Here is an 18,443-nt window from a genome sequence, read left to right on the forward strand (position 1 = left end):
ATAATCTTGTTTCAGTTTTTTGAATCCATTCATTGATGAAAGCAGCATATATTGAAATACATTTCAATTCTTCTGGCCATTAACTAATGGTTTTTTGCTAATGTATCAATTTCTTTTTTCTCTATGAGAAAGAGGAGACATTGTTTTCCAGCACAGAAAAGTGAGTTTACTTTGCAACTGAGAGTCCAGTATCTTGGAAGCAATTAAGTCTAGCTCTCATCTTGAGCAGGCATATTTAATTTGGCATTTGAAGCAGACTTTGCAAATAGTGCTGTTAAAATGCATTTCTGCAAATATTATTAATAGCATTCTCATGGCTGACTCTTGGTTTTGTCATATTGTGTGTGTGTTGTGTGCTTTGTTTTGAGATTAGCCACTCCAACAAAAATATAAACAGCAATTGCCAGGTAATTGCAGTCATAGGTCTTGTGTTATCTGGTCTCCTGTTTTCAAATCCATGTAGCCCAGATGTAGATTATATGACCGCCCATATTCCTTGATAGCCTTCACTAATGTCCTTTTCTTTACTCTAGCAGAAGGTGTTTCTAAATACATTACAAGCCCTCAATTTTCAACACGTTTCAGTACTACTGGTCTTGGACTTTGAAAAATATTAATACCCTTTTCTTCCTACATGTCTAACATGTAAAGCCCAGGCCAGGAGTGTCAAGGAACAATTTATGATGTGGGTGTGCCTTTGAAATGACAGTGGAACCACTGCCCTGGGGTCATGGTGCATTCTTTGTTACTTTTACTACCATGCCTAGATGTTCTAGTGTCCTGGTTCACACAGGTCTTTCCAGAGATACAGGATGGTGTGGTACTTGATTATGATCTCTGAGATCATAGTGAGTTATGCCATATGCCAGGTTAGTTCACATTGTCCATGCCTCCATTGGAAGTAGTCTGGTAGTTCCTTGTGGAGGGATGCAGTAGTTGCGGCTGTGCATCTACTCTTCTTTTTTCTTATTCTCTTTTTTTTTTCTTCTTTTTAAATAGCACTTAGTTGGTTTATCAGCGACAAACAGGGACAGTAACAATTGATGGAATGAAAACAATACTTGGAAAGGATGATCAGACCCACTGAACTAATTATGATGCCTTGACAGATTCTGGACAAAAGAAGTATGAAGACTGCCGTAAAGCCTATAAAGGCTTTGCAGATCATTATTTGCAGATGTTTACTGTTGATAGCCTTTGTTATTGCATATGTATTTTTGTTTAAAGACCTGAGAGACAACCTCAGGGCAGCCTGAAGTAAAAGAATGAGAATGCTTTCATGGTGTGCAGAGATGTTAGCTGCTGCTAGAAGAACCAACGCAGTGACAGTTCAGATGTTGAAATGTTCAGATGTCAGTTCTACTACTAATTTTTTGGTTTCAAGGACAGTACCCTCTGTAGAGCATTACCAAAGCTGATTGAGTATAAGCCTTTTTCATCATTTATGATATGAAGTGTGCTTTGCAGGGGTTTATAGCTCTGCTGTGGAAATTATCTCTAGCTTGAAAATAGGAATTTTAATTTCTCCTCTTAGATGACTGTAACTAAAATGAAAAACTTACTTTAATTTTGCTTCAAGAAACTTATCAAAATTGTTTCAGTGTGTTATAATGGTAGTAGGAAAAAACAAAACTTATTTTTTACTGATGTGGTGTATTTCATCTCAAAATTCACCAAGTGAGGTAAAAGTTACTTGAATAGATTTAAAAAAAGATCACTAAGCCTAAAACCAGAATAGAACTAGTTTGCTGCTAAAAGAGAGTAGACGGAGCATATGGCAAGAAAAAAGGGACAATCCTACTCTTCCTGTAACAAACTGATATAGGATCCTCCATGCTCAGATAGTTGAGAGGCTTTTAGGCAGTGAGAATAATGTGCTATATGGGCTCTCAATGTTGTGCTGCCAGCAAAAAGGTAATGGGATTCTGGTCAAATGTGACAATTCTTGGTGCAACATCTGAATCTGAGCTTTTCTCTATTACTGTACATTTCCTCTTGCCAGTTCCTTCTGCTTCTTCTTGCAGTGTTTGCTGCTAGGGAAAGCAAACAGAGTGGATATTTCTGCTGGGGTGATGAGCTGTGATCACCTAAGTGTTGGTACACGGTCAATTTTCTACTGACCGACTAAAGAAAAGAATACTTGCTGGCAAATCTTTCAAGTGCTCATGGCTGTGTGAGCACGGGGGAGAGAGACTCTTAGGTTTCCATGTCCACTTGAGGAATGGTCTCCAGCCAACTGCAGCAGGGGGACAATTATATATCAGACACAGAGCTGTGTTCCTGATGGGCTCCTGACATCAGTGGACTCATGCTCCAAGACGTGAAGGAGCAGAAGTGTGAAGCTCAAAGAAAGGTGTGGATGTTCCCTCATTAAAGGAGTGAATCTCTTTAAAATGAAACTGTATTCCACACTGTGAGTCTGTTAGGATTTTGGTAAGGGATACAGGTTGGGTTTTTTTTAATGGTAACCATCTTGCCTGACTAGGTCTCTGGATATGTCAGTGTTGTCCTGCTGTAGATGTAACAGATTGCAGCTAAGAGGAAGGGAAACACTTTGCTTGCAGAAGTTTTAGGCTTTTGAGTCATGTTCCAGAGGGTTTTAGGGGGTTTTAATAAAGGGAATCAGTCTTCCTATCAGTAACTTGAATGAGTTCTACTGAAACAGAATTGCATGATGCTGGGTTTTGCCATTAGTGGTTGGAGTAGAACAGAGGTTTAATACCTGAGATCAGTTTACTAAAATAAAATAGTTGTGCTATGATCTCACACAGTGGGTAGTACTGTGGCAGATACAAATGTTGCTAAGTGACCTTTCATATTGCACACCTTCAGTAAATTTTCTGTAAATAAGACACCTTGCTATCTCTGAGTCCACTGCAAACTGGAGATGAGATGTAAGAGAATATGAAATTAGAGATCAGATCAAGTTCACTCTAAGTAGATCATACATATTTTTAATGTGAAGTAGACACACCCAGTATGAGGCTAAAAGAGCTTGATAAATTCATCCTTTCTTGCACACCTACTGCTACAATTCAACTCAGGTGTAATGCTAGATAAAGCAAGATGAAACTTCCATTACTTTGAGATTTTTTTTCTGCTCCTTGTTGGGATGAAACCTTCTCACATTTGCAAAAGCAGGTAATCAAGTTTTGTGGCTACGTTGCGTACTTGGGGAGATCTAGGTTCATATATCATCTTAGAAATATGCTGGATAAGTTTCTCTCTGTGGTTGAAAAAGCACCGTGACTCTTGAGGGATGTTGACTCTGCAGTGTGATAACTGATGTGTCAAACTGAAAGTGGTACAGTGAGATTTGAAGTTGATTGAGGACTTGAAGTCTGGCCTCAGGATAGAGCTGTGGAATGTCCCGGCTGTGTAACCCTGTCTCTTAAGCAAGAACTATTGGTCATTCTGTTCTGAGCAAATAAATAGTGAAACCTTCAGTTTTTTGTTTGATTTTTTTTTTTTTAACATACTCTTCACGTTCTGTTTCAGGAATAAGTTAAAGGGGGGGGGGTGATGAAAACAGCCATCAAAGGAGGTTTTTGGCCCACATTAATAGTGCTGTTCCTAAAGTATTCATTATAATGATTTGTTACTGACCTGATACTTCACATTTGCACAGAGTCATGTTTCTGTTTTCCCTTTTTAAAGGCCTGTTACTCATCTGTCTACTGATTTATGGGATTAACTAAATGCATTTGAGCTGCAAAAAGACAGAATGGTTGAATGGGATGCCTGACTCCTATACTTCATTTTAACCCAGAGTTTTTCTGACTCCCCTGTTCTAAGTTGTGCAGACAATTTAAATGAAAGACTTGTGATGGCAATTCTGAGTCTCTGCCACCGTCTTATGTTCTTGGAGGTAAAAGGGAATGTAGAGAAAATGTTTATATGCAGTATAACAGAAAAAAAAATGCAGAAATCTTGAGCGTCTTCTGGGTACAGATAAGGATACTTCATGTTTGGGCTATATAAGAACAGGATAGGTTGTTTTAAGAGCATGTTTCCCTGGGCAGATTTTTTTCACTGAAAGTGTAAAGTGGAACAGTTGACAGCATCCTAGTTCTGTGTGAAGGAGCAGCTGCAGTCAGAAAAATGGTTCTTGAAGTTCTTATCCTTTTTGTCAGCTTCCTATTCAGCTATATTTTTGCATATCATCAATCTTCTTTAAAATTTGTTTCATTTCATGTTCTTCCTTACCCCACACAGCCAGCTCTACAAAACCATCATACTATCTTGCCCTCTCTGTCCCTCAGTATATCGTGCAAATTTTTTTGTTTGATTTGGGTTTGTTTGGTTTTTTTGCGTTGAACTAACCTACTTTGCAAGCTTTACATTTTTCCCAGGCAGTTTGACTCTGCACAGATATTTTGATAGCTATATTCAGACCACGTATTGTGAAGGAGTGTGCTGCAGTTCAGCCCAGATGAGGTGGATGGAACTGTAATGTGGCACTGGAGAATCTCTGCATCTCATATTCTGACCTAACCCCTATTGCCAGCCTATTCCTACTCCTTGATTTCATTTTTCCTATTGTGAATAATGAGGTAGAAAGCAAGCAAAGTCAGCTTTATCTTCCATTCCTGTGTTAGCTCTACAGTGAAGGCATGTTTGTTTTCATTCACTGAGGTAGCAATTCCAGTTGAAAACCAAAGAGAATAATTTTCTGGCTTTAATCAACTTTCTTGAAACTTAATCAGATTTTAGGGAGAAGAATTATGAAGAGCAGTAATAAGCAGGGGAAAAAACACCTAGAAAAGATGTTAAAAATTGACTGGAATATGTAATATGTTGATTCATGCTTTTTTTGACCATTTCACTCTCAGTCTGTAATGTGCTATGAAAATAATTCCGATGTCATGTTAAAAAATTTCAGTGTTACTGGAAATGAAGGAAAGAGCTCCATACTGGAGCAAGCTCTTGGGTTTTCACATGAACTTGTGGGTAAAGCAGCAGAAGTTTGAGAAATTGATCCAGGTTTTATATTAAGATCAGTGACTACGTTGGGGTGAGGAACTCTTCCTGACATTCAGATGAGATGGCAAATCTTTCTCCTATTTAGAGTTTTGCTCCCTTCTCTCTTAAGTGAAAAAATGACGTTAGAGCATCTTATTTGAGTTTTGTTTCTAAACATGTGTCTGAAGATCCCAGTAGGAACATGCTGCAGAAGTAATGAAGGTACCGCATGGTTTTAGGTTTGTTTTTTTGGGTTTTTTTTGTTTTTTTTTGTTTGGTTTGGTGCTTTTTTTGTTGTTTTTTTTTTTTTTAATTCTCTGCTCTTTTCTTGTTTTTAAGTGTTGGCAACCTGCTTTCATCTCCATGTATTTGAATTGTACCACAGGACAATTCAAAATATGTCAAGGTCCTACACTGGAAAATCCTCTGAAGTACAATTTTTACTGCAGAGGGACATGCTTAAAAAGGTAGTGATGATGTTAGTGAAAGGAAATGAGCTCTTTTAAAAAGGATACCACATGTCTCTATCTTGAAAGCTATTTACGGTCACAATAAACTCTATTATCACTTGGATGTAGTGCTGTGCCTTATGTTGGTGGTGTTGTTGCAGGTTCCAGTTGTGAGCAGTGCAGAGAAGGAGCCACATACTCAGGTGCAGTAATATCTCCCAACTTAGAAACCACTAAAATCATGCGAGTTCCTCACGCTTTGTCCATATCCGACTGCATCGCAACGTGCTGTGACCTCTCCGGTTGTGACTTGTCCTGGATGTTTGAACGGCGCTGTTACATCGTCAACTGCCAACACAAGGACAATTGTGAGCCTAAAAAAATTGAAACTGTCAAGTCCTACCTTACCTTTGTGCTGAGGCCTTCTCAGAGGCCAGCCTCACTGCTAGGGCTTGGGCAAGTGATCCCAAACATGGTCCACTCTGTGGGACTCCAGAATGAGCCGTCAGAGGAGGTGAGTAGCCTGAAGAAGCTGTCTCTGCTTGGCAAAGATCCCAGCCTTGAGGAGATACCTGAGTACATTGATGATTATAAAGAGTTGGAGCAGGACCCCTTTCAGGTGGGCATCAAACATGAGCAGAAGGATAATATAGATTATGCTGACTGGGCCCTGATAGTGGCAGGTGAAAATGGCTTCAACACTTCCACGGGTGATGATGGAGATAACCAGGAAGATTTTGCTGAAAAGAAAAGGGTGGCTGGGAAGGTGGAAAGCCTTCTGAATAAAAACAGCTCTGAACTGACTTCCGTCAATGAACACCCCACAGAGAGGTCATCCCCTCCGGAGATTACACCACTCCCTGGGAAGACATTTGAAAGGGAAGCAGCAGTTCCACTCCTTTCACAACCTGAGGATGCTTTGCAAAAAGAGGTATGTTTGCCCCTAAGGAAGCAGGCTATGGTGAGCTACTTGGCAATAATTTTAGTTTTCAAATCTTTTAAAATCTTAGGTTATTGCTTTATAATATTACAACTCTCAAATGACTTAGAGTCGTGTTACTCTGTAGAAGAGACTGAAGGGAAGAGGATTGTCTTAAGAGACAGATGAATCACTAAAGGATTTTTTTTTTTCATCAGATGATAAGGAGTAACGTTCCCTTTAGGGCACTGTGAGGTTTCCTTGGAAGTCTACAAATTGGTGAACCTGGATCTGGTGTTATAGTGTTACAGTGTTCTTCACTTCTGACCCTGCGTGACTCACTGGAAGAAGTTATTAGAGCAGTACTGGTAGACCCTGTGGTATCCAAAGGCCAGAATCAGGGAACATAAGCTCCTCCATCAATAAAATTCGGCCTGCTTCATGGTTTCATGCTACTAATGCACAGTGGTGTTGCAGGTATAAGTGCTGAGTTAATTTTTATAATGCTTTTAAAACATGAGAGGGGCATGGAACTTAAGGAGGGATGATAGCAGTTTTGGACTATGATGTGCAGCAGTATAAAGTGGATAAGGTGTTTCTGTTCTCAGAATTCTTGAGTCTGATAATTAGAAAAATAAGTTAATTACCTAAAATCCAATATGTAAGTCAATATAAGTAAGGTGCACCTGTTCTCTATTTACATAAGGTGCACCTGTTCTCTGTTTATGCCAACTAGTTTGATCAGTTGACACTCAAAGGGCCTTGGTTTCTTAATAACAGGGATGGGTTCAGCTGGAAAGTTTAAACCGGCTGTAAATTCAGCATTCCCTGGGTTTGACTCCCCTTGCCAGAGGAAAGAGGAAATTGATCAGTTTTAGCTGACTTGCTCTAAATACCACAACATTTTGTAACTAGTGAGTATCTCTTGTTGTAAAAATGGTAATTTATTATTGTTACTGTAGGGAAGTAAAATGCAAGCAAATAAGAAAGTTGCATGAAATCTGTGACAACTGCATTTCTGGGAGGGAATGACTGGTGTGTGGAGAGCAGCAAGTCATAAAAAACAGATAAAGACTTCAGGTAATTGGAAGGAACCTCCTATTAACAGCCCTGGTCCTCTTGGTGGATTTAAGACACCCCAATATCTACTGGGAGGGCAAGAGAGCGGGTTAAAAGCTGTGCAGAAAGTTTCTGAAGGTTGTTGATAACTTCAAGAAGGTTATTGGTTTGAGTTGCTTCTGGGAGTTGAGAAGGAGAGACTATGGACGTCACCCTTGCAGGAAACAAAGGATTGATTAGGGATGCAGGCATGAGGTAGAAGCTTCTAAGAGGGGCAGGAATAAGTGAGGAAGCAGGGTCACAACCATGGGCTGCAGTAGACCCAGTAGAGCAGTCTTTGGTCTGTTGTGGGATCTGTTTGGAAGAATTGCAAGGGAGATGATTGCCCTGGAGTTAAATGAGGGCCATGAGAGCAGGCTGCTTTTTGAGGACCATCTCCTGTAGAGTCAAGGTAGCCTGTGCCTTTTTATTACTGACTAAGTTGGTCTGGACTGTATTGGCACAAGTGAGAAGAGATCAGAACTCATTTTCATGTGTATGGAAGAACACTTGAAAACAGAATGAATGCTGTGGCAAACTGAAAATTAGGTACTGCTTCTGTAAGCAGAGTTGATGATAGGAGACTTGTTTTTAAAAGTTCCTTCCATGCACTTCCAAATGAGCATAATTAACATGGGGGTTTAGGTGAGAAGAGTAGATATTGGTTGTTTTTTTCTTAGTATGCAAAAAATATGTATATATGTACATATGAAGAGTATGAGAACAAAGTAGACTGTCACTGCTAATAAAATTTGAAGAGAAATTCTGTCATGCACTAGTGGTGCAGTTAGTCCTAGCACAGGGCAATGGCTGAGCTAAGATAAAGGACATCCAACCACTGCTATACTAAGCTCATCTCCCATATTTCCTTCCATCTGCAAGGGGAGACTTGCAAGCATCTTTTAGTTGCTGCCTGTGTAGTGTGGTGGAAATCAAGCCACACCAAGAACCTGCAGTAGCTCTGTGCTCCACTGTATTTGTGCACTTTAGGTATGCAGTAAGACTTGAAACGTGTTTCCATTGCATTTTGCTGTCTAATGGAAGAGCCATTAGCATGATGCTAATCTTTAGCCAATTGTCTGGATTCCTGCTGACTGAACGGCTTATGTCTTATGACTTACAGGAATCATAAAACTTCAAGTTCACCTAAACTATGTGTCAGAGCTGAGCAGGTTTGTTCCCTGTCGCTAAGGGATCATGTGAATACTATTTTATGAAAGTTGAGATTTCCCATCCTGCAGCAGTGATAAATATATTTGGCCAAGCCTGCTTTGTAGGCTTTGATTTTCCAACCCCAGCCAAAATATAAAGATTTTGCTTTATCTTTTTACACTGACTGTAGATGGGAGTTTATTGTAATGTGAAATGGAGAGAAACCTACTTCTCAGTGGGACACAGAGTTATTTTTGTGTGATCTTTATATTATGCTAACATTATGCTAGCACCACCACTGAAATTCCAATAAAAAGGCTGAAGAATGAGATGGCTGCTTTCTGTGCAGAAGGGATGAGATGCCAAACCTGGGTCAATCTTTAGCCACAGCTGATAATGATGCTGAAGAACTGGTAAGACAAGTGTAGTTAGAAGGTGGCTGGGACATGCTCTGTGAGCAGAGCTGTAGAAAGCATGTTAATGGGATAACATCAAAAGCTGTTCATGACTTGTATTGAGATACAGCTCTAAAGGCTCTCTATTCATGTAAAGATAGAATGTGGGGAAGCAGAAGGCTTTCAGAAAGTGCCAAAGTCTAAGTGACCTTTGTTTCCTAGGTGAGAATTCCTTTGAATTTAGACATGTGTGGAGAAATGGAGGTGGTGCGAGGTTTTAGCAAATAGTTTTCCCTTGGATGACCTTCCCTAGAATGAGCTTCAGTCCAGACCCATCTCCTGTCCCCTTCCTAGTCTCCACTCCCCTTCCTTTCACTGCAGATTATGCTCAGTTGCTTTGATGAGGAAACAGGTGGCACAGGAGGTTGGAGTCAGTGCATGGCAGTCTCCTTTCTGCCACTTGTCATTTCTTTCTCTCTCCTGCTACTGTTCCTTCCTTTTTGTTTCATCTGCACTGATGTGGCTTCTCTGTGGGCCTCATTTCCTTGGGAGGTGGCATGGAGTGCATGTTTCCATGAGGGTGTCTCCAGCCCTGTGCACAATTATGTTTGCTTCCAGATGTTTCCTGTTGTGCATCCCCCCACATCCTCCTGTGTCCCCTGCCCACAGTGGCCATTGCTCTTGTTTGACTAGGTTTGAGAGGTTGTGGTGTTGGTGCATGATGCCATGATTCCATCCACTGCCAAACTGACTGGGACCACCAGAGTGGCCCCTGCAGCCAATCCTCTGCCACCTAAGCCCTGCCAGGTATGCCCAACACAATTTTTCAGCTTGGCTTCAAGTTTTTCTGGTTTGGGAACTTTACTTGTGACCCTAGAAGCTGCCTGTGGTGTATAGTGGTGATAGGATTTCCTTCTTATGTGTCTCTTTCTCCAGCAAGCAGATATTTTCATCAAATCTCATATGGATTGTTTAGCACATATTTGTGTTTCCTTCTGAAAAAAGGTTGGTTTTTGAAAACCAAATTTTGTTATGAAGGAAATCTTAAATTTTTACCCTGGATTAAAAATGCCGAGAGGTCTCCAGATAGTTTTTTCATTGATATATAATCCAAACAACCTCTCAAACTGTGGTGGTTTTGTATAGGTTATGAAAATATGAAGGTCTTAAAATCATTCTTGCTACTAAGTTTAATGAATTGCCCTCTTTATTGCACATTATGCAATGTTTTCCTATCATCCTCTCAGTTCTGCCACAGCAGTTCTGTATCTCTGTTCCTGGATCCGTGCTGATGCACTCCCTTCTGCAGCTTCCAGACAAAGCTGTTTTGACAAGCCAGACAGAGCAAGGTGGCAAAAATGCAATTCCCCAATTCCCTCCCTTCACAGTAGTCAGCAGGATGCAGTGTCAGGTGCTGTGTTCTTTGAGCAAGGACCTGCACAGAGATTTTAAACTGAGAAACCAACCAAACACAGACCTCTGGAGTCTGTGCCCTTGGACCATCCTTGTCATAAATGTAGTCAGATGCAGGGAGTTTCTGTATGTGATTTGGGAGAGAGAATATGGGGTTTGTCACTTAAATGAGTCACCTGACTGTTGGGTTTGCATCAGAGTTCAGAGGGATCTTATGGACTGTCAGTCTCTGGCAGCTCAATAACATGAGTATGTTCAGAAACCTGTACAGAGTATGTGCTGTCCACCTGCCCAGATCAGAAATCTGCAGTGCTGCCCATCCTTGAAGTGATATATCTGCAAAAAAATTTTCTTTTTAAAATTTCTAGTTAAAATTTATTTTTAAAATTTCCTGATAATTTCCAGGTGATCTGTCAAGTCAAGTAAGGTTTTTAAGGTCTTAGCCAGAGTCTAGCTGCTGCTATGTTGACGCAGCAATGTTCCAAACATTTACTCAGTAGATAAGGCCTGACTTAATTCTTGTGCTTATTGTATTTGCAGGGATAATGGTGCAGTCAAAATACATAAAGCTCTACCTAAGAAGCCTTAACATGGCTGACAGACTCTATGTGATGGTGATCCTTTTAGTGTCTGATTTGCTTGCCTTCAGAATTCATATTTAAGGCTTAGAATGCAGTTGAATATCATAGATTTTCATCTCTCGTTTTGGCTTTGTTTCAGTTTTTATGCCTGCAGAAGCTGCACAGTTCTGTTTGGTTAAAAATACATTGACTTGATCCATAGAGGATGTATAAAACCCCTGGAAGATGTTTTGATACTTAGATTTGCCTTTTTTTCTATTTTGAAGTTGGTTCTTCTTGGTATATGGTTGTTCTTATTTTCTGTTGGAATTCTCAAGAGGTTTGCACTCAAGTCAACCCCAGGGAACTGGAGGATGTGGGCCCTCACCATTGGTGTGTTTGTATCAAGCAATAGTGGCTGTTAAAAAGGGTAAAAGCAAACAACCCACAAAGTCCCTACCAGCCAAACTGCCTATCGGACTCACTCCCAGCGAGAATTCTTTTCTTTCCTTTAACTTTCACTTCCCAAGCTGGAATTGAAGTTAATCTTGCCCTCCACATCTGTTCCAGCAAGTCTCTCAGTTACAGTTTCTGTCTGAGAGCTTAATTTCTGATATTGTCCCTGCCCTAGTTGTCTGCTAACATTTTTAGTTTGTCTTTTTGGCTGTGACACCGCTTCAGACGTGACAGTGCCACAGGGCACCTTTTTTGACTGCAGTGCCTTGCCTAGGCTTGCTGACTGAAGTGATGTTTGGTGCCACTGCAGAAGAGGCACCCTGGAAAGGTACGTTTGAGGTGACTTTGTCTCCATCTGTCCTAAAAAGCCATGATGGCTGCTTTTCAGCTGCTAGATTGGCAAAGAATGAGGAGAGGAGAGGGAGAGGAGAGGGAGAGGAGAGGAGCCAGAAGAAGCTCAGGAAAGAGTTCCCTCAAATTCAGAAGGCAAAAAACCACTGTGGTTTGCTCAAGTATGGGAAGAAAAGTATGGGAAGAAAATCTTTTATAAAGATGAAGGTTGGAGTGAGTATGTCAAGGAGACCTATCTGGAGGAAAGACCTTTTGTCAAGATACAAAACAGGATGGGCTTGAGGTTCTCCCTGTACATGATGCTGTCAAGGGTGGGATTCCTGAAGGCACTACTTTAGGAGGGCTGCAGCCCATGATCCTGCTCTCGGGGTCCAGCTGCTCAGAGAGTACTGTCTGCATATGGAGCAGAGCTGGAGGTGTGACCTCAAAGGTGCTTGTCTTGTCTGTGTTATGGACTCACCCAAAAGGGCAGCTATTGGTGTTGTCCTCAGCATCCTCAAGAGTGGGTAGCTGTAATCCCTGACACTGCACAGGGATTTGTGCTCTGTGTCCATTGTTGAAGGTTGAGATGGAGTTGCCCATGACTTCGTTGCTCTGTTTTCTTGTCGGCTGGGAAGGAACAGTTTCTGGCATTGCTTTCACATTCCCAACTGCACAAGGAGCTTTTTCTCTTGTCCAGAAGGCAGGGCTGCTCTTATTTCCTAGGGAGGCAAACTGCAAAGTGCAAGTAGAGCACCTGAAATGCAAAGAGTAGAGAATTGGGACTGTTCAGCCTTGAGCAGAGAGGGTTCAGGGGATTTTACAGATGTGTATAAATAACTCTTATGGGTGTGAAGAGGATGAAGCCAGGCTCTTCTCAGTGCTGTTCTGTGTCAGGGTAAGATACAATGGACACAAAATGAAATACAGGGAATTTTATTTAAACACTAAACACCGTATTTTTTTCTTTGAGGCTACCCAAACATTGGAGGTTTTCTAGAGAGATGGATTCTCTGTCCTTGGAGATGCTCATAACCTGACTGAATTTTGTCCTGAGCAGTCTGCTGTACCTGACCCTGCTTTGGGGGCAGGGGCTGAACTGGGATACCTCCAGGTGTCCCTTTCCACCTCAGCTGTTTGTGATGTTAGTGTACACTTTGCCAACCTTCATAATCCTATTCTTCAGTTAATAGACAGTGTACAAATAATAGTATTTTGCTGTACCTTCATATGCCAAATGCAGTAGCCATAATTGGAAAAATGCTTTTCCCATATCATTAGATCAGAAATAAATCTTAAGAATATTAAGGAAAACCTGCTGGTCCATTGAGGGTAATGTGTCATTGTAAGGTAAGATTAACCCAGTGCTGAGTTATTCATGCCACACTTGCCATGTCTTTTGAGGTAGTTCTGATTTACAAAGAAGATGAGGCAGTGCTGCTTGATGCCTGAAGTAGAGACATGTAGGGTGTTTTATTCTTGTTGAGGAGATAAAAAGGCACAAGCAACTTGGGTACTGAGCAGATGTAGTGAGAAGCAAACACTCTGTTATGTCCGTGTATGGCACAAAGACAATAATACCACATAGACTTTCTGACATTGTCTTTTAAAGGTTTATGACTGTATTTAGACCTGTTGTTCTGATTTTTTAAATATTTTGGTAACTGGTAGCATTAGTTGTATTCCAGGTACCACATGACTGTTCTACATCTGAAACTTGGAAAATTAACAATTGTTCCTGGTTGGAAAAAAACCTGGTCCTTGTTCTATGGGTATTCTGTATGTGAATAAAATCTCCTAGTAACATAAATCACTAGGGTCATCCTACATGCTATTTAAAAAACAGCATACCTCTAAATCTAGAAATGTGAAAAATGTCTCACAACAACTCTTTCCCTATAATTCCTTTTTTCAGGCTGCTACACCTTCCTCTTCTTCAGATAAACCAGATTTCTCCCTAGGCATGTCAGAGAAAATCCAGACTCCCACAGTAGCCCCAGAGAATGCCACTGAAGGTGAGATCATGCTACTTCCCACTAATGCTGCACCATCCGAGCCCATGCAGCTGTTCACACCAACTGCTACTGCTGCTCAAGCAGGTAATGTTTCAACAGAGCTGATGATCTGAGGGGTACCTGCAGGTTGGACAGAGGGTGGACATGACTTTTCTACTGTCAGGCTTCCAACCTGTTGTTAGTAAGAGCTCATACTTTACCCAAATGTTACATAATCCCACTTTAAACCTGTAGACCTACAGTAACGCTGCAGACTTTAGACCCTGTAGTCACTTAATTCTGAGGCAAAACCCTGACCAAGTCCACCATTGTGAGAAATGACAACTCAAGGAAATACAGCAAAGTAAAAAGCCAAGATTAAAGACCTGTTTCAAATGTTTTAGGTTTTGGGTTTGGGTTTTTTTTTTTTTTTTTTACTTTGTAAGCAATACCTGAAGCTTTCTGGGATTTCAGAATAGTCTCTTGAAGCCATATTGTTGTTTTTGGTGTGTCCCTTCAGAGCACTGCTCCCTCTCAGAAACTCTGCAGTAGAAGCCTATCCGTAGTTGCCAGACACCATGCAGCAACACAGATGGAACCTGAGGAAGCTCAGTCCTTAACAGTGGAGAACATGGCCTCCAAATCCTGGGAAAACAAAATTTTGCTCTAATTTCAAAACTGTGAGGAAGCTTATCACACTTAAAGCTGCAGAACAGTTGGTTTTATTTTGAAAAGGACTTCTAACTACCTGTCCTCTGTAGTTGTGTTAAATTCTGTGTGTATGTTCATGTATCTCCTTTCTCCTGCTGAGTTTCCTGCCTCCTGTGCACACTGACAAAGGGTTAGAAGGACCACAAGAAGCAGAGAAGCACAGATGTGTGTTTTTCTGCACTCCTAATGTACTGAGGGACGTGGAGAGCTAAGCCCTTTGCTTCCTGGTAGAGGAAGTTTGGTTTGGAACATTCTTGACACCCTCTACCAAAATGCAACCTGCTAGCCAGGATAGCAGTAGCAGGTAAGAGGAAGAGATAAGCTACAAGAGATTCCTGTCCAAGACAGTGGATCATCATTACCACTGACATTTGGCTAGGCAACTCTTCCTCCTCCTCCTGTAAGGAGGAGGTTGAGGAAGGCCCAAAAAGGAGTTTGGAAGAAGAAACTGAAGGGAAGGTGGTGATGAATCTCACAGTAGGTACTGCTTTATACAAGGATTGCCTGAAGTTTGTGTGTTCTCAGCCTGACTGTCCATAAAGTCTCAATGTCAGTCCCTCCTCTCTCATTTGGCCATCACCCTCTTCCAGCCATTTTATTATCATCTCATGTGAAGGTCCAAGTGCAAGCCTTTGCTCCACAGGTGTCTAGGGCAACTTCCATGATCAATTGTGAAGCCTTGGGTGAATTTAGGTAGCAGTGACAGAAATTGTGTTGTCAGGGTCTTCATTTCATCATTTTTAGACCCATCAGCTGCCACTGCTGAGTAGCTTCTTTGGCATCTCTTCTGAGTTTGTGAGTTGGACATTTAAAAACTAGTGAATGCTGCCTTGGGAGAACTTTTGTTCAGTGGTTTCCCAATATTAAAAGGAAGATATTTGAAACATTTGAAATACAGGACTAAGTTGTGCTTGGGAATATTTCTTCTGGGGGCTGGCTTGGTGTACTTTGGCATTTTTTGAAAGGGAAAAGTTTTCATAGACAAGGACAGGATAGCAAGTAGATTGAATGGGCAGTTCAGATAAGAAATAACCATTTGCCCTGTTATGCAAGTGGATTTTTTAAAAGGAACACAAGGTGGACATTGGAACCTTCCTTGCAAGTGCCACATGAACATAGGAATAGTATTTCTTGGTCAAGGAAAGTGTGATAATAAAGTTCTACTATGATGTTTTTGTCTTCCTGCACTTCCAATTACTGAGAAAAATACATAACTCTTTATGCAGAACATTGTTACCTCTGATATAAAGGAAGAATGAGAATGCTTTTCTCTGAAAAAGAAGCAGGGAAAATGAGGCATCATAGCTCAAGAAAAAAAAGCAACTTTTGCTTGGTAAAAGATGAAGGAATCACAGTCATGTTTAAATTGATCATTATTTTATAATGCATTAATTTTTAAATTATTTTTTTAATTATTGCTGCCTGTTCTCTGCAGAGTACTTGTCAAATTTTACTTAATCCATTGCAAATGATATTTGATGATACTAAATTTATATCAGTTCCATCTGTTATAACAATGTACTCATCCTGTTCTATATGCAGTTAAAGAACTTACTGTCTCTGCTGGAGATAACATACAAGTGGTGTTACCCAAAAATGAGGTTGAACTGAATGCCTTTGCTGTCCCACCACCATCTACAGGTCAGTTGAATGCCATGGTATACAAGGAATGCACACACTACCAACTTGTAAATGCAGACAAATTCTGAGTTGTGTGAACATCTACCGCTTCAGATAAAACAATTTTTCTTATTTATAATACTGCCTATACTGCTCTAACTGCAGAGAAGATTTCCTCTGTTGGATTTTAAAGAGGAATTTTTAAGTGGCTTTTACTTTCAGAACCTGAACTTATTAGCCAGATGATTCAATAGAAAGCCTGTAATTTCTACCAAAAAACGATGAGGCCTAGATTTTAGCATCTTGCTGAAAAGCTCAGGGCAGGGGAGGTGGGAAAGTAGGTTTTGAATGCAACATTTGTCTTAAAACTGCCAGCTTCTGAATTGCAGGAGCAAGTATAAGATGTTTCATAAGTACCTATGTAAAATATGTTGGCTTCTTTGAAGAAATTTTTTGTGAAGAAGTTGATTATTTGTGAAGTCCATTACATCTTTGCTGCTTTACCAAGTTGGAACACACTGGGAGTTTACCATGTGGTCATACTGCTTCTTTTTACAGGCTTAGGCAGTAGCAGTCATGACCTCATACTGTAGTGTTTTATCTGATGAGTGGTGAACTTGATTTCTTTGTTTTCTGGGCTTATCTTGAACACAAAACTGGTTGTTCTGACACTGTGTTATTGCTCTTAGAAACAGCCTACACCTATGAGTGGAGCTTAATCAGTCACCCTGCTGACTATAGTGGGGAAATGGAGCGCAGGCACAGCCAGACTTTGAAGCTCTCTCATGTAAGTGAGCTGTAAGCTCAAGTGTTTGTGTGCTTGTGTCCTTTCACAGAACTGTAACCTGTGGGGAAGGGCACCTTGATTTAAGGAGTTCAAATAGCTTCAAGCCATCCTGAGTCTCTTCACTTGTTTGTGTCAACAAATTTATGCCAGTATCTTAGAGTGCTCTAATAATTTTCTAAGATAAAGGAAAAACTCCTCAGTGTTTGCTTCATATTCCCCACTTCCAGGCAGTGGCTAGTGGCCTTTTATGTATGTGTTTATAAAAGTAGTTTGAGGATTCAGACATCCCTATTTACTCTTTTGTGATATGATTGTCACATTTAAGCATACTTTTGTATAATCCAACAGGTAACCCTATTTGTTCTGTATTTGTTTCAGTTATCAGTGGGACTTTATGCCTTCAAAGTGACAGTTTCTGGTGAAAATGCCTTTGGTGAAGGTTTTGTAAATGTCACAGTCAAACCAGGTAAATCAGTTGACTGATAGAATAAATTTCTTCAGCACAAGTACAGCATACTTATCAGTCTCTCAGTTACTGTTTCTCAAGGACATCTGGCAGTCCAGTCATGCTGACGTGTTTCATATCTTGGTGTGTAGAAGGAGTTTTAAGAAAGTAGAGCTAAGGGTCCTGCTCACTGTGTTTAAGTGCTCTCTAGTTTTTCCCCCTCCTCAGGCAAAGCCTGAGGAATCATGATGCCACCTTTACTGGTCCCTTTCTCCAGCTAGGGACAGCAATCCTGTGCTGATCTGGCTCTGTCTGCAGGTTACAGTGCACAGCTCTGATCTGAATTACACTACGTAGGAGCACTGCAGTGGAACATTGCTGTGTCAGCACACTGCTCATCACTAACCTCTTCTTTGCCTTGTCCAAAAAGGACAGCAGATGCTGCAAAGCTGTGTGTCCTAGATTTAATCACTGGGGACTATTTATCTGTAGACTTAACATAAGTTTTGCCTGGGCTTTCACTAATATTTTTATTCTCCCCCTTTTTTTCTTCCTCCCCTATCTTTCTCACAGCAGTCAGAATTAATCAGCCACCTGTTGCTGTTGCTTCACCCAAAGTGCAAGAAGTTTCCTTGCCTACAACTTCTACCTTCATCGATGGCAGTCGTATGTACTGGACCATCCTGTGCTTATATCCTACATTTCTAATATACAGTTACAACATTTGTTGTTTGTTTGTTGATTTCAAGTGAAATTTCTTATTCTCACTCTTCTCAGAAGTTCCCTGTATAAAGATTTATTTTGGGAATATGTGTCCAGTTATAAATTATTTTAATGAATTAAAAAATTGTAAAACACAACCTTGCATGTGGAGATTGAGATGCAGTGTGTCAGAGACTGCTGCATCCAGACAGCAGCTACTCTTACAGCTTCTTCCTGTCCTGCCCAGAGAGTCTCTGTGCCAGTACAGCTGGGGCCATAGCAGAGAGCTGTCAGATAGGGTGTGATGAGGTGTTGTAACTACATTCATAATTACTGAGAACAGACAAGTCAGAAAGTGTAGAGTCTGAGACTGATTTTTTTTTTTTTTTAATTCATGTGTGTGAAGAATTGTTTAGATAAATTGTACCAAAGGTAACTTGGTATGACTCT

The 18,443-nt window shown here is 40.6% G+C and overlaps 1 protein-coding gene across 3 annotated transcripts in view; it reads left to right on the forward strand.

Moving 5' to 3' along the window:
- Nucleotides 1-18,443, forward strand: part of KIAA0319 (KIAA0319 ortholog) — a 58,932-nt gene that overhangs the window by 14,878 nt on the left and 25,611 nt on the right. For all 3 annotated transcript variants that reach the window (XM_014275848.3, XM_026790228.2, XM_005481781.4), the window contains exons 3-8: nt 5,573-6,342; nt 13,650-13,833; nt 15,982-16,080; nt 16,749-16,846; nt 17,225-17,312; nt 17,865-17,957. In XM_014275848.3, coding sequence (XP_014131323.1) covers nt 5,573-6,342; nt 13,650-13,833; nt 15,982-16,080; nt 16,749-16,846; nt 17,225-17,312; nt 17,865-17,957 — 1,332 coding nt within the window. The remainder of the gene's footprint in view (nt 1-5,572; nt 6,343-13,649; nt 13,834-15,981; nt 16,081-16,748; nt 16,847-17,224; nt 17,313-17,864; nt 17,958-18,443) is intronic.

This window comes from Zonotrichia albicollis, chromosome 1 (genome assembly GCF_047830755.1).
Source record: "Zonotrichia albicollis isolate bZonAlb1 chromosome 1, bZonAlb1.hap1, whole genome shotgun sequence".
Classification (NCBI taxonomy): domain Eukaryota; kingdom Metazoa; phylum Chordata; class Aves; order Passeriformes; family Passerellidae; genus Zonotrichia; species Zonotrichia albicollis.